The 15,813-nt window shown below is 52.3% G+C and overlaps 1 protein-coding gene across 2 annotated transcripts in view; it reads right to left on the bottom strand.

The window, feature by feature from the left end:
* Positions 1–14,097, bottom strand: part of HNF1B (HNF1 homeobox B) — a 52,708-nt gene extending 38,611 nt beyond the window's left edge. For both annotated transcript variants that reach the window (XM_082679989.1, XM_082679990.1), the window contains exons 1-4: positions 13,741–14,097; positions 8,944–9,143; positions 4,005–4,191; positions 2,314–2,549 (exon numbers count right to left, since the gene is read on the bottom strand). In XM_082679989.1, the coding sequence (XP_082536115.1) occupies positions 2,314–2,549; positions 4,005–4,191; positions 8,944–9,143; positions 13,741–14,084 (967 nt within the window). In that variant the 5' untranslated portion in view covers positions 14,085–14,097. The remainder of the gene's footprint in view (positions 1–2,313; positions 2,550–4,004; positions 4,192–8,943; positions 9,144–13,740) is intronic.
* Between the last annotated feature and the right edge of the window lie 1,716 nt (positions 14,098–15,813).

The raw sequence follows: 15,813 nt of genomic DNA, 5'->3' as shown, positions 1-15,813 counted from the left end.
CTCACTGCCTCTTAGGAACAACGCCCGTGTATGAAATTGAAAAGGAAATAGATTTCTATTGCCCGTCACTCTTTCCACTGCCGCTTGTTTAGCCTTCTGTGATAATAATAATGATAATAGTAGTTATGGTTTATTGGGAAAGATGGTGTTTACACACTCTCTCGTTTAATTCTCACATGGCCCCTATGAGGTAGGTACTATATCTCCATTTTACAGATAGGAAACTCAGACTCAGAGAAGTTATGTGAATTGACCACACTGCAGTTATGGGAATTAGAACCAGGTTAGAATCAGGATTCAAAACTAAGTCCAGAGAATCAGTCCCTGGACTATTTTGATGAACCCTGAATGAAAATTAAGGGAGAAGGGAAGGTAGCCACTGAAAATACACAGTGGCCCATAATTATTGCTCCATAAATTGCTAGAAAGACGCACAAACTCCCCAAAGATAACCTTGATCCCCAGCCAGTTCTAGGGACTCTACGGCAGCAGGAGGTCTTCCCAACTAGACCATAAGCCCCCAGGGGCAGAGACGCGTGCGTGTCTTACTCATCACCAACGTGGTGCCCAGACTCAGCGCCTGTCTGTGCTGCGGGAAAGTACAGGGTGGGAATCGGCACGCCTGGGTTCTAGCCCTTGTTTTGCTACCGTCACCCTGTGGAACTCTGCAAAGTCACTACCTCTTTCTGGGCCTCAGTTTCCTTCTTCCAAGTTCCTCCCGGTTCTAATATTCACTGATTTATAAAATGGTTGCGACTTCCTGGGACCCTAGAGAATCCACTTCCAGTGGGATACGCCTCCTCAGAGGACTCGGTGGTGTCTCAGGGCCGTGTTTCCCGCCCGACCCCTGCCCTGTCCCTAATACCTGCTCCAGCCCCTCCAGCCCCGCCTCTCTGGGTCTCCTGTCACCATACAGAATGCCTAAGCCAACAACCGCCTGGTGACCTCACCACAACCCCAGCTTGTCAGAAAGCTGCCGGGCCTTTGTTTGGCTTGCAGGCTCCCTGACTTTGGTGTGGAGATCACAGGTCCCAGCACAATAGCCATTGTCTTCTCAGTAACGCCCCTAACCCCAGCCACGCCCCCCGGGAGCTCCCCGCTCCAGATCCGGGGATTACTACTGCACAGGGGTAGTTACTTTGCCAGTGTCAGGCCAGCGTTCATCTGGAGGTTTGTCTCCCTCTCAAGAGTAACCCCAACTTTCTTCTCATGTGGCTGAGCCCTCCCCTTCCGTGGCAACGGGACCCAGAGAAGCTCCCCTCCCTGGCCCCCCAGGCTTCGCGCTGGACAGTAGCAGGCTCCCAGAGACCCTTGAAAGGGTCATGCTGGGCGGATGAGGTGCAGTGTGGAACAGATGCTTGGAGACGGCCCAGCTGCTGGCTCTGAGCCTGTGCCCCCAGCACTTAGGTCAGCGCCCAGGTCTCAGGCCTCTCCCATCAGAAGGGCAACCAGCAGGTGAGGGGACGAGCAGTTTCAGAGCCGTCCCCCGAGTTAGAAATGGTGCTCGGCTCTCCTTCTGCAAACCCTTCCCCAGAGCAGGCAGCAGGCTGTGCCGCAGTCTGTCTACACAGGCACCAAACTGACCTCAGTAAACACATCCACTCCGGGAAGCCGGCTTTCCTGGGAGGACGAAGCCCCAGGGGAAGATGTACTCATCCCATCCCCAGCCTATGCCCGAGGCAGCCCTCAGCCTAGTGGGGTGCTTTCCCACCAGGAAGGTGTAGGATTCCATCCTGACAAGCCCACAGCCCAGAGCAGAGGCGTCTAATCCTGGCCGGGGGCCTGGCACACGGCAGCACACACAGGTACTCAACCAATTGTGTCCAACTCATCGCCGCCAAGATTCCAAGTGACCCGCCCCGCCCTAACTCTGCGGAGCACAGACGCCAGCAAGCAGAGTGGCCCTTCCCCAGAGGGCCCTGGGCTCCTCCCGTTGCAGCTGGACAGAGCCCTGGGGGTGCACCTGGATGGGGCGGAGGGGCGACCCCTCTGCCTGCGGCGTGGACCGGCACACCCGCGAGGCAGCCTGCTCCGTCTCATCCGTTGGCGGCCCTGACCCGCTGAGTCAGCAGCCGCAAGGGCAGGAGAGAGGAGCCTGCAGAAGAACGAGGCGGGCGGAGGGCTCCCCGGAGGCCGAGCGAGGAGTTAGAGCAAACCCAACTAGAGCCACACGCTCTTCTCACGAGAATATTCCAGCAGCAGGAGGAGGCCAGCCCTAGGACCATCCAAAAGCACTGCCTCCTCTGAGACACCCTGAGAGCCGTGGGGAGAAGCCGGAGGGTCTGGTCGCCGAGGCTTTGGGGCCCGGCTTACCTGGCAGCTTGTTGGGAGGGGAGGTGCTGGGCTGGTGGGGCGGGGAGCCGTGGGAGAGCAGCGGGTTCAGGCCGTGCGTCTGGCTGGAGCTGTAGGCGTCCATGGCCAGCTTCTGCCGGAATGCCTCCTCCTTCCTGCGGTTTGCGAACCAGTTGTAGACGCGGACCTCAGTGACCAGGTTGGAGCCCAGGCCGTGGGCCTTGGAGGGGGAGACACCCCGCTGCAAACATTCCGCCCTGAGAACAGGAGGGAGGGGAGGTGGTGAGCAAGGGCGGCCGGGGCCGGCCCGCCGGCGTCTTGCCCCAGACGCACAATCACGGGGGGCCTTGGCAAGGAGGGTGAAGAGGCCACAGATAGAGTGGGGGAAAGCCTGTCCTGAGAAAAGGCCAGCCCGTGTAGTTATCTGATGAGATGACAGGAGTGGGGCGGAACACAGGAATGGAGCAGGCTCGCTGCCCCGGGAGTCAGGGGTGCAGCCTCTGGTGTGGCTCCCGAAAAAGAGAGGAAGCCGTGGGGCAGGCAGCTCAGGGAGAAGGTCCAGGTGGGCCTCCTGACTCCTCCTGATGTGGTTATTCTTCCCACCCTACAAAAGGCAAGCTCCCGGCTCTGTCTAAGCCCTTCCAAAGCACCCTGAAACGACTTCTGGTCTTCTGGGGTTTGGACATCACACACAGGTACCAGGGAAGCGAGATTCCTTATTCACACAACAGAACCCCCTCCAAGGGCCAGGCTAGGTGAGGTATAAATGAAGCCACGCAAAAGACGGCTGGTCTCTAGTTTTATCAACTGCTGATGAAACCCCAGTGCCAGGTGTGAGAGAGATTCTTAGACACCAGTGGATACTGGGGGGTCCTTCTCATCAGCAGGGGGCCAGAGCACAGCTGAGGACACTGTGACATGTATGGGCGGATCGTTTCGCCTCCCCACTCCCCAGCCTGACCTCCCTGGCTGTATCCTCCCACTGCCAGAGCCAGTCCAGCCCAGAGAGAGGTCTTAACCAGAGCAAAGAGCAGATTTTTTAAAAGTCAAAGTTGGAGTCAGGGCGGATGGGGCAGGAATGAAGCAAAAAGATATCTTGAGGATTTCTAATAGTTTTCTTTAAAATTCCATGTCATTAAGAACAAATGAACTCTACGAAAAGGACTCTAATCAGTGTGGGCAGAGTGGAGGGAAGATCTGAGTAATTCTTGCTCTCCTGCTAAGTTTCCTTTGAACCAATGTGTGTAACATTTGGTCAAGGCCAAAGTCAGTCTGTGGCTAAGGGATAGCTTTTCCCTGGTCTGTAAGGGAGGTCAAACACATGATTCTCCCTTCACTGGCATTATATTTTAGACCAGCATTCTCCAGCATTCTCTGGGATAATAGTTCATAGGGGTATACCACAGAGAGACCTCCCATGGTTAACAACCAATTCAGCAAAGTGAAGTGGGTTTCTTGACTGCAGGCCTTCTCAGAGCAGCCTTTAAAATATTAATGTATGTCGTAACTCCCTAAGAGGAAGTATGCAGAATGATGCTTCTCAAACTGATTTATTAATGGCTTGAAATGAGGGTTCTGTGGAACACACTTTGGGAAACCGTGACTTGGCCCCTTATCTGGATAACTAATGTCTCAACATTCCAGGACTGAGGGGATGGAGCTCAGGTCCATGTGCTTGCCTGCCTGCTCGGGTGAGCTTCTGGTGGTGTTACCTGTTGCACTCCTCCACTAAGGCCTCCCTCTCTTCCTTGCTGGGGTTCTTTTGCCGGTCGTAGGCCTGGTACAAGATTTGCTGGGACGCGGGCCCCCATTTGAACCGGTTGCGACGCATCTTCTTGTTGGTGGGCTCAGAGCAGGCATCATCGGACTGCCCAGGCCCCTGGCTCTGTTGACTGAACTCTGGAAAGAGAAACAGCAGCTGATCCTGACTGCTTTTGTCTGTCAAATTTCCAGAACTCTGGACTGTCTGGTTGAATTCTGAAAAGAGAAAGGAGTAGATTTGATAGGGTCTGTAGCCTTCACTCAGCAGACACACAGACAGATAGACCAACGGAAACAAACACCTTTATTCCTCTCCCCTGAGCTTTGGGACCTGCTGTTACTGCGGATGGGGGCGCAGGGGGTAGGCTCGGCTCAGGCCCCTCACTGCCCACTTCTGGTGGCCCCACCAAAGCCACCCCTTTCCTTTCTTTGGAGGAGCTCAAACGTGGCCGACCATTGTTTGCGGGACAATTTATTATTATTATTATTTCATTGGCTCACTGGCTCTCAGACATGAAGCAACACTCTGAATCCTGAACTCTTGTGTTTTGATGTCAAGGAGATGAACTCCATCAAGTCTCAGGTCTAGGGGAAAAAATGCTCAAAAGTACAATCTGCACTTAGACAAAGTGTTCAGAGGCTGAAAATAGCTCCCCCCACCACTCTCCTCATAATTCCTAGGGATCAACATTATAATGTTATGCTCTTTGAAAAACCCCAAACCCCAAATCTTTTGACTACTGCTTTGAAATAAATATAACTGGACCTTTGTATTGGAAAGAGAAGAAGCTCTTTAGAGCTCAGATCATTTCGGAGGCAATGGTGTGTGTGTGTGTGTGTGTGTGTGTGTGTGTGTGTGTGTGTGTGTGTGTGTGTGTGTGTGTGTCCAGGGGTCCATTTAGGAGGGAAACAGCCCAAGAGGGAAAGGTCTTACAGACCTGCCCTCACATTTGAAAGATGGGAAATGCAGGAGATAGCAAACACAGGACCTTCCTGGGAGTGGCATTTAATGAGTTGGAGAAAGGTAAATATAGATGGCATGATGTCCCTTGTCAGTCCAATTCCCAGGACCCAGGCACACTGTGACCCTCAATATATTTTGGTTGAATGAATGAATGGAAGACGGCAGTTCGCCTGGTGGTGATTTCCTAGCCTTTATGGTTGCAATGAGATTTGGTATTTACTCATGGAAGAGGCAGCCTCGTTGTCCTCTTCCTCACATGTGCGTGAAAAAGGGTTCATCAGGGTGATTAATTCCATTTTACAGATGAACAAGCATAGAGGCCAAGGACCCTGCTGAACAAGGACACGTAACAGATTCATCTCCTGGTCCCTGGGTTCTGGACCTTGATGTTTTTCTTTCTTGTTTCCTGGAGTCATCCCCACAGGTCTCAGAAAATCCTCAAGGTCCAAAGTCAGGCCACTGCTTAGTGCTTGAATCCCGTCCACAATACCCTACCACGTGGCCTTCCAGCCCATCCACCTCCAGCAATGCGAAACTCACTACCATCTAAGGATCCACTTCCATTTTGGTCCATCACAAGGAGCAGTGGGCCCCTAACAAGCCTGTACCCCAGACGCAGGTGGTGTTGGCCTTTGTTTAACCAGTTGCCGATCGGCCAAGTTAACGAGCTGTCTCCCAGGTAGATGGACTGAACGTGTCACTGGGACCTTTGATTTGGGCCCCGCCCACTTTGGATGATTCTCAGGCCACTTAGGGCTCTGTTTTCACTGGTTCCCAACGATCCCTTTAGATACCTGAGAATGTCTCTGCCAAATTTACTGGCAGGAAGTTACTGACTCAATGAAATAATGTAGGGTCCCCACCAAGTTCCTTAATTCCTGGTCCCTCAGCTTTCCCGCCTGTGGAATGGGACTGGGTGAAGACCTACGGGCACTAAATAGTCTTTTAGAACATCTGCCCCTGGTCAGGATAACGGTGATGATAATGATGATCGCCCAAGTTCCGACGGAAGTTACACTTTTCAAAGTGCTTTTACACGTCCTGTATTATTTGGTCTTCATAGCAGCCATGTAAGTACAGTGACTCTGGGGAGGATCCTAGTGGGAGAAGGAAGTCCCCTGCTCAGTGGGTGTCTGTCTCAGTGACTCCTCTCCTCCCTGTGGCCCTGTGGAGTTACTATGAATAACAGCCAAAGCCAGTACGGGTGATCCCAAGGGCCCAGGATCAGTATGAGGTTCCTCATTGGATGTGAACAGATGTCGTCACAGGGAACATTTACTGAACCATTTCTACAGTAAGGTATTATACAAAATCCTCCAAATGTGTCACTTCATCTAATTCTCACACCTCTCTGTGCAAGAAGTATTGTTATCCCCATTTTCCAGATGAAGAAATTAAGGTTCAGACCAGTTAAAGTTTCATGGGCTTGGGGCGGGAGCCAGGACGTGAACCCAACCTGTAGACGCTAAACTCATAACCATTGCATCACCATGCATATGCATGGGGATGCACCATATGCGTCACCTCTCGCTTGAAACAAAACCCAAACAACACACCCACAAAACCTTCCAATCGGCCTTGGGTGGAGGTAACTGAACTGACTCCTGAAGTTCTGCCTGTGGTGGGTGCGAGACATGCCCGCAGTTGCCCACGCTGTGGGGGCTGCCTCTGGCTGCTGGCTGCCTGTTTTGAAGAACTAGACTCCCCCATGTCCTCCATCCACCACCAACTCTCCCCCACTTCCTTCCAGATTAACTGGGGGAGGGGCACAGAAAATGTTCATTGCCCATAAAAATTAACTTGAAGCAGTTGGCTTTGGCAACCTCTTTACAGGCTCAGGAGCCAGCCTGGACAAGGAGATTTTATCTGCATAGATGGGTTCATGAATATTACCATTTATTATTTTTAGTTTCTCAAGAAAATTTATCACGTGTCATCTTTTTTTATCTTCCCCACTCTCACCACTTGCCACGTTCACTTGTGTCCCTCTTTTATTCATCTCACTTCCTATATTTTATCCCATGCGTGCATGTCTTATATTCAACCTTTAAGAATTGGTTGAAATGTCGCCTCCTCTAGGAAGCCCTCCGTGATGTCTCTAGGCAATTTAGCAATTCCTCTGCTGCCCCTTGTGTATACTTTTATAACAACTCTTAGAAAGCAGCTGTCATTATTTTTTCAAACATCTCATCTCCCTCATTAGCTTGTAAATCCCTGGAGAAAAGGACGTGTGTATCTCACAGCCCAGCAAGTGCTTGGCACCTCATAGGTGCTCATATAATATTTACAGAATGAAGGGATGCTTCGTAAGCTTTATGTCTCATGGGACTTTAAAACAATAATAATAATTTTAAAATCCTTTGCAGAGACTGTCATACATTTTTGCAAAATGTCATTCTCAAGCATCTTGAGAAACTTTGGGGGACTTTTGTCTCTTTAGAAGCTTCCGGCTGTCCTCCTCCTTTCTGAGGGAAATTCCATGGCACGCAGAGAGGAAGCTCAAACTGGAGATGCTGCCTGAGGCTTGTATTGGAGTGAGGGCGTGTCCCAAGGGTTCTCTGGCCTTTGGAGACTATGGCTCCTGAAAAATTTTTCTTAGGCTTTCCAGGAATTACAGGGAGTTGCTTCATGTCAGACACACAAATTCTTAAAGACCTAGTCACCATGGATGGTGGATCACCCCAGAGTTTAAAAGGGGCCTCTTCCCCTCAGTAGCAAAGAGCTCTCACTTTGCTTCTTCTAACCTACCCATCTAATGGTTCCAACAAAAGAGCAAACCACGACAATAAGAGATGAACCCTTAAACCCTTTCCCTCCACCTTGAAGTCTTTTCCAGCCCACAGACATTGAGACAATAAATACTGAAACAATCACTTCAGGTCAGTGTGTGACAGAAAACAAGAGTGATTTTAAAAAGTAGGCCTCCAGTGAGAGGGGAAAAACCCAGCCCAGAAAGTGGTAGAAACTCATAACTTGACAGAGAAGCCCACCGCCCAGAGGATAGTGTGTGGGAGGAGTGAAAGCTCATATAAATTTTTCCTAGAAAAAGGGCTGGATCGAAATAATCAAAGTGTAATGTAAAAGTGTACCTTCCTAAAGTAAAAACAGTAGGTCACTGATACTCTTATCATTGAAAGGCAGTTCAAACTTCCCTAGACTTCGAAACAAAAATCTTTGTGTTATTGGGTAGAAGAAATCTTGGGACAAAAAGGAAATTGGGGAATGACAATGGGAATGACAAGAATTCATGGGTCAGAGTTGCAAATGCAGATGCTTTTAGTGTGTCCTGCTTTAGCAGCTTCTTCCTCCGTCCGATAGGCTCACCGGCTGGGGGTCTCAAAACTCCACCGATTTTGGTAAATGTGAGCAAGCATCTTAAGTTGCTTCAGAACTCAGTTGCACCCCCCCTACCCAACCCCCCCAAATAACAGGATCGGGTTCTGAATATATCTGTATATACAAATGCCTTCTAATTTTTATACTCTTTTCAGAGAGGAGGAAAATAACGATAATAGTGATCAATGTTATTGATTGCTACTAAATGTCTTCCTTGGAAACTGACCCATGGTCATGTATCAAGGGGAGATGCTTGGCTTACTTTGGGGACGATACTCCACTGTTACCTACTCGGTTTCAAAGAGAAAGATGTTGGAAGCAGGGACCAAAATATTCAAGGTGCACTGCACACACTGAAGGGCTTGTCAAAGCAACTGGCTGGGTACTAGGGGATCGTGGGAGAAGAAAATGATATAAGTCGACCCATTGTACAGCAGCGCTGAAGGCCAAATCCACATGCCAGCTTCCTTATATTTGCCAAGGGCTACGCAGACCTTGTTGATGAAGAGGAAACTGAGGCATTCCACAGGGGTCAGAGTTAGGGCAAAGGTCACTCCTGGTTGAGGCAGAGGCAGGATGAAAGCACTTACGTCGGAGGATCTCCCGTTGCTTTCGGACGTACCAGGTGTACAGGGCGGCGCGCTTCTGGGTCTTCATAGGGGTGCCCTTGTTGAGATGCTGGGAGAGGTGTGACTGGTTCAGGCCGGTGACATCGACCACCTCCCTCTGGGGGATGTTATGTTGCTGCATGTAGCCCTTGATCATTTTGGCAGCCCTCCAAGGGTCCTCGCTAGACAGATAAGCAGATGGTTAGGATGCTGGTAGAAGAGGTCGGGGAGAAATACCCTCTTTCTAGAGGTTTTACCTAAACTCTGTGGAAAACTCTGACCTTCCCCTGTTTCTCCTCCTGTCCCAGTTACATCCTGGGGAGAGGCCAAAATAGAACCTAAACAAAAGAGGAGATGAAAGCTCCTATATAGTGTACTCCATCCCTTTCATCTGAGATTAGGAGGGCAAAGAGGAAGATGATTTCCCTGCTTCAGGAATGGGAAAGCACCCCAGCACTGTCTCTGGGGAAGCAGAAAGAGAAGTTCCTGCTTTATCTTGCTTTCCTTCACTTTCCTGGAATGTGAGAGACTTAAACAAAGGCAAGAGGCCCACTGGACAGTGCAGGTGCCATTAGCTTGGGGCTGGGCTGGCTGATCCGACAATGACAGAGGGCAGAATCTCTAAATTCACCTGGACTGCCCCCCCATTATTTTCCTTCAGAATGGGTGTCTCCGTTTCTTGTCTTCTAAAACAGGAGTAAAACTTTTGTGTCCACCTCCTGAGAAGCAAGGAGGACTTCTTAGCCAAATGTTAAACAGTTTCCAGAGTTTCAGAAAAGTTTTAAGAAATGATGTTCCTCCCTGGGGCTGAAGAATCACTGCACTGAGGTGAGGCCAGTAAAGTTAAAAAAAAAAAAAAAAAAAATCTTCACAGCCCCGCCTCTCAAATAAGACCAAAAGGAGGGAGAATAATTTCAATTTCGGAATAAGATATGAATAATTCCAAATGCCATGTTTTCCTGTATTCTTACATTTCTCCTCTGACAGGGTAAGAGTGTCTGGAAGTTAATCTTTCTCATAAATTTTAAGCTTGGGATAAGAGCTTACATTTCTCATAAACACAGGTAATGCAAAAAGCTTCTTTAGAACACTGTATTAGTGCCTTTGAATTGATTCCAAATGTTTTCAACTTTGCCAATATCTTTTCTTGCTTATTGAATAGGTGACTTAAAAGTGAGAGATACAATTGAAAACAGAAATTAAGAAAACAGTGCACAGTATAGAACAAAAATATTCAAGAAACAATACATCCACATATACTATTTGTTTAATGCAGCTACATATTTAACTTAAAAAAAACCCAGCATCCCTTTACTGTATGTTCATGTATATAATAGCCTGACAGAACATGAAAAAAAGTGAAGGGAAAAAGTAGTTTCAGAGGTAATAAAACACAATGCTGAAAAGCAACATTTACAGTGTTGCAGATGAAATAACCGATTTATTTCTAAATGGTATCTATAACATGTCAACTAAAGTTATGTTTGTGTAATGAAGTTTTAAAAATCCAGTAATTAAACTGAGATTTTTGTAAGCATTTGAAAAATTGTGATCATTTTAGCAAGCCTTTAATATTAAATTTATGAAAACACAGGCTTTGATAGACATGTTTTGAGAAATACAAACAAAAGATTAATTACATATAGCTTAATATATTTCTCAAGTATTTATAAAGGTACTTCCATGTAATACAAAATAATGAACTAACAACAGGAACAAAAAATGAGGAACTGCGTCCCAGTTTCAAGCATGCAGAATTCACCTTGAGTAAGAGGAGAGTAATGTAACATTTTGCACATACCCGTGTAAACATCAGAGCTCATTTAAAATCTTATTTCTGGTGAATATTTCCACAGATATTTTCAGGGTAGAAAAACACCTTCAACGGACACCAACAATAGCTTCAAAAGTTAGAAAAAGTATTTGGATTTTGAAAGTTAATGCTGCTTCGACAGATTCGTTGATTTTTTTAGTTTTGCTTAATATTTTTTTACTTGTATTTATTTCGTGTGTCTAAGAAACCTAACAGAAATTGTGTAATGTTCTAAAAGCGAATGATTCCGTTGTTAAGAGTGAATTAGCTTAACAATTGGGAAGGTTTTAAAACAAAACCAAACCAGTAAGACCTTATAAACCATAGCAAATCTTTCAGCCCGCATTGAAGGACCAGAGTTGGGGATAAGATGGCGCAGTTACACCTTTACAGCTCTGACCACAGAATTCTCATGCATTCACCGGATAGAGCCCCGAGAGTCGGTTCCGTTTTGAAATTTGAAAATACAGCCCGTGATCAGGGGTTCCCAACCCCGATAAACACACAAAACGGGAGAAGCGCGCCCGGGCATTGTGCTCAGGACGCAGGTGTCAAGCGCCCGACCTCGGCGCCCGCCTGGCCAGCCCAGCACGCTCCTTTCCAAACAATGCCTCGGCCGCCCACAAGCAGAGAGGTCCTGGACCCCGTCTCAGATCGCTGTGATTCTTCTTTAAGAAGCCTCAAGCCCGGCCTCTTGGGAGCAACCAACTTTCCAACTTTCCACCGCGCGCCAGCCTAGAGCTGGGGCCGGGGACCCGGCAGCGCGCAGCCCCCGGCCTGCTTTTCTCGCCTTTCTCTTCCAGGAGATGGAAAGAGCGGCCGGGCGCTCCCCAGAGTGACTTGCCCCGTTCTTTTCTTTCCGCCTTAGGGGAGCGAGGTGGGCCAAAAAGGGAGTGCGTGCGTCTGGCGGTCAGCAGCCGACTGTGCAGTGACCTGGGGACCGCTAGCGATTTCTTGAAAAATTACTTTAATCAAGTCTGGCCACTCCCGAAGTTGGGGGAGGGAAGGCAGCAACCGCTGGGGAAAGGGAGCGAAACCTTGGGGTCTGTCCTGCGTCCCCCCGCCTCAGCGGGGGTCTCGGGCCCCCTAGTCTCGCTCCCCGCCCCCTGGAGCCGGGGGCTCTGCTCAGCGAAGAGCGCTGAGGTCCAGGGCTCCGGGCCGGGCCTGGCTCTCTGCCCGCCGGGCCTGCGGCGTCGGCGGCCCTGGGGCAGCCCGGTTCTGGCGCCGGGTCTCCGGGCGGCGCGGGGGCTCGGCTGGGAGGGCCCGGCAGCGCGGTGCGTGTGCTCGGGCAGCAGCGAGCGGCCCCGCGTCCGCGTTCTGCTTTCCTTCCCCCTCGAAGCCGCCGCGTTTACAACTTCACCAATGAATAACCCGCCTCTCCGTTCAACCTAATCACGACTTTTTGTGTATCTTTCTGTTGATGATTTATAGAAATAAATTAATAACACCCGAACTCCACGTGCTGCAGTTTATATTACATCTCTGCCGCGTCCAGACCGGCGTGGGGCTGGGTGCCGAGGGGCGCCCCAGGTCGCCTCGGGCTTCCCACGTCCTTCCAAATCCCAGCTGGAAGGCGGGCGCCTGCGGCCAGGCAGATGGGCCTAGGTACCGGGGCCGGGGTGGGGGTGGGCCCGCCGGTGGGCGGCGGGAGATCGGTCGGTCCGCCGGGCCCGGGTCAACCTCCGGGCCGCCCTGGCGCCCCAGCCGCTCCTCTTCAGACCCCTCTCACCTTCCTGCACGCTAACCCCGGCTGGGGAGAAACCGCCGCCACGGGCGAAACCGCGAGGGAAGAACCTCAAACCTCAGAACTGTAGCAACATAATTTCCGGAAGTAAAAAAAATCTAGAAATTCCCCTGACTGTTTTGCTAGAGAGTAAGCCGCCGGGTCCCCAGGTAGCAAATTCAAATGCAAGGTCATATCCCATCCCAAACTGCCACTGCGGGCGGGTGACCGAGGCTGCCCGAGTCCCTGGCGCGACTTTGGTCCTGGCCCTGTCTAGGGACCGCGGCTCTGAAGGGTCCGAGGCCAAGCGAGGGGCTTGGTCCTAAAGCAGAGTGGCCGGGAGCGACGTGCGGTCTAAGGGGACCGCTCGGCTCCTTGGATAATTAGTAACCAGCTGTCAAAGCCCTGGGCCGCTCGGGGAGTTTTAGCAAAAGACCCGGGGCCGGGAGATAGACCTCCCGCCAGCCTGCTCGGATTCCCCAGGGACGCCGGGGTGTCGGCGACGAGATCCGGAAACGCCCTCCTTTCTCCCACCAAATCCGCTGCGAACTGGGGTCTTGGCCGCATTTTCCCCTCGCTTGCTTAGTGACGTGGTTTCTTTTGCCGCTTGAGGATCCACCCTAACCTGACAACGTGCAAACATTTCCTTTCGCGAATCTAAACGGGCTTTGGGGATTCCGGATAGCCCTGGGGTCTTGCACGGGCGCTGTAAATGGGAGCGCACTCCAGATAAGTTGCCCCCCAGATCCCGGCCCGGGTGCCGCCTGTCCCTCTGCCAAGAGAGGCAGGACGCCGTGTCCCAGGCCGGCGGCGTTTCCCCGGACCGCGGAGTTGGTACCTCGGAGAAAGGCTTGGCCTGGGGCTGATGTGGGCCCGAGCCTGGTCTCCTGGGAATCGCAGCGGTTTCACTGCGCCCACTCGCACCTTCCGCCGCGTGGGCAAACCTCCGGGCAAAGGGCCCCGCAGCTCGGGTTCTCCCAGGCCGAGCCCCAGCCCGGCCGGGAGGGCCCCGCGGGTCCCGGGCGCTGGCCTGGGCAGGCGTTCCTGAAGCCTCGGGGCTCGGGCCGTCCAGTTGAGGGACTTGGACGGTTCCAGGTGTTGGGAGAGAAGCGGAGCGCCCCCCGGGGGACTTCTCTGGTGGGAACCAGGCTTGGCAAGAGCGGTCGCGCGCAGTGTCGCTCAGGCACAAGGCCGGGGGCTCAAGGGTCTCGGGCGCACACTCCGCACCTCGGCCCGCGCCTACCTGAGCATCCGGTCCACCTCCGCCCGCTGCTCCGCCGCCTCCTCGGTGTTGAGGGCTTGCAGCTCCTTGAGGATGGGAGGGGTGTCATAGTCGTCCCCGTCCTCGGAGCCCTCGTCCCCGGACAGACGGCCCTTGGCGTGGCCGTTCGTGAGAGTATGGAAGACCGGCTTGGTGTCCGGCTCGGCCCCGCTCCCAGGGGACAGGGGCAGCGTCTCCAGCTTCACCCCGAAACTCGGGGATGGCAGCAACTCCTCCAAGGCCTGGACCAGCACCTCCTTGGTGACCCCGGAGCTCAGCAGGGCGCTCAGGAGTTCTTGCTGGAGCGACGTGAGCTTGGACACCATTTTCCAAGGACAGAAAAAGAAGGGGGTGAGGGGGTGAGGGGGTGGGTGGGTGCGAGAGAGGAGGGTGGAGGGGAGTTTCACAAGCGAACCCCAAGTCCAGGAACCCCCCCACCCTTCAGCCTCCAAACACCTGTTACTCCCCGGGGTCCGGAGTCTCCTCCGAGAGGAGTCAGAAAACTTCTAACTTGCCATGATCGCCACCATTAGGCCATATAAGATATGCAAATTAGCGGGGAGGGCCCGGCTTTCGGCCCGATGCAAATGATCGTGGGGAGGGGGGAAAACCGAGAGAGGGAGAGCGTGAGGGGCAGACGGGGAGAGCAAGAGACCCGGGCCGGGAGCGGGGCTGCCAGGGTCCATTGTACTCACGCCAGGGGGCCGAAGAGATTCTTGTCCTGGTTCTGTTTATCAGCCAAACTTTAGCTGACCTTTGGACTTGTTAAACAAGTAGCTTGCAGCCTAGTGTGGAAGGCTCCGGGACTTTTCCACCGGCTGCGGGTCCGGCTTTAGTCCGGAGAGAAGAAGAAACTGCGCTTCGGGGGTTCAGGTGAGAGCTGGAGGAAGCTGGGGCGCTCTTGGAAGAAGGAGATGGAGGAGGATGCGAAGAGCAGAGACCCTCCGACGCGTCCCAACCGACGCAGGCGATGGGCCGGGAGAGCCAGGCGGGCGGAGGATAAACTGACCGCAGGGGAATGGACGCGGAGACCTGGGGGAAATGGGGCGTATTAGGTGGGGTGAGTGTGGATTGCGGGGGCGGTGGTCCCATTTACTTCTACCTGAGTTACCGCTCTGCGGACCCCAGGCCCTCACCAGCTGGGTCTAGCGGTTTGGATTTGCACAACTGCCGGCCCGAGAGCGTAGGCCAGCGGGAAGGAGGTCCGGAGAACACTTGGGAGGAGGAACCGACTAATTTATGACCAGAGGGAGTAGCCAAAGTTGAGCTCCCCCAGCAGCGGGGCTGCACCAGCACCCAGCCTGGCCGAGCCGCGGAAAGCTGGACGCCTGGGCCACTGGGTTCCCCGGTTTAAACCAGGACTATCAAAGCGCCTCCGCTTTCGGGGCAAAACTAGGATTGCTGGGCCTCCTTTCTGGCAGTGAAAGCAAAGCTTGGCCTGCAGCTGGATGGACAGTTGGAGCTGCACGTTCTCTGGGCCCACTGATTTCTGGTTTATTCGCAGCTCCAGGACACAGCGGTTCCCGGGGCCAGGGGCGGTGTTCTGCAGAGGCGAGGTCAAGGTGGCCCTGGCAGGCGTCTCCCACGCCAAGTTGGGAAGGCGCGGACTAAGCCGCCGGGGGAAAGACGTATTTTTCCACGCCGGCCTGGCCCAGGAAGGAAGCCGGGAACCTTTCAGCACTATTGGAGATTCACCTGCCTCTCCCTGAGGCGCCCAGGGGAAGGAAGGATGCAGGAGTCGCACCCAGACCTACAGGCTGGACTGGACCTGCAGAAGAACAGGGGCTTTTTAGGATCCATCGCTCACAGTCCCATAGTTCCTGGGGCAGAGAACAACCCCCTCCCCTCTCTAGGCCTCACGTTCATCATCTGTGCAATATTGAAACCTAAAGTGCAGGGGATGGGGCATTGTACGCAATGAATGAGACCACCTGTGAAACCCCGTGGTCTAACAATAGTGTTCACGCTTTTCCTTCCGGGAAGGTAGGAAGCCAGTTTCCAGTAGTAAAATCTAGCCCCTCTGGAGGTTTAGGATTCTCAGAATCAGGTAGATCC

This window comes from Grampus griseus (assembly GCF_964374135.1).
Source record: "Grampus griseus genome assembly, chromosome: 20".
NCBI classification, from domain to species: domain Eukaryota; kingdom Metazoa; phylum Chordata; class Mammalia; order Artiodactyla; family Delphinidae; genus Grampus; species Grampus griseus.
Note: the sequence above shows the minus strand (reverse complement) of the source record. Positions and strands in the feature narration are given on the sequence as shown.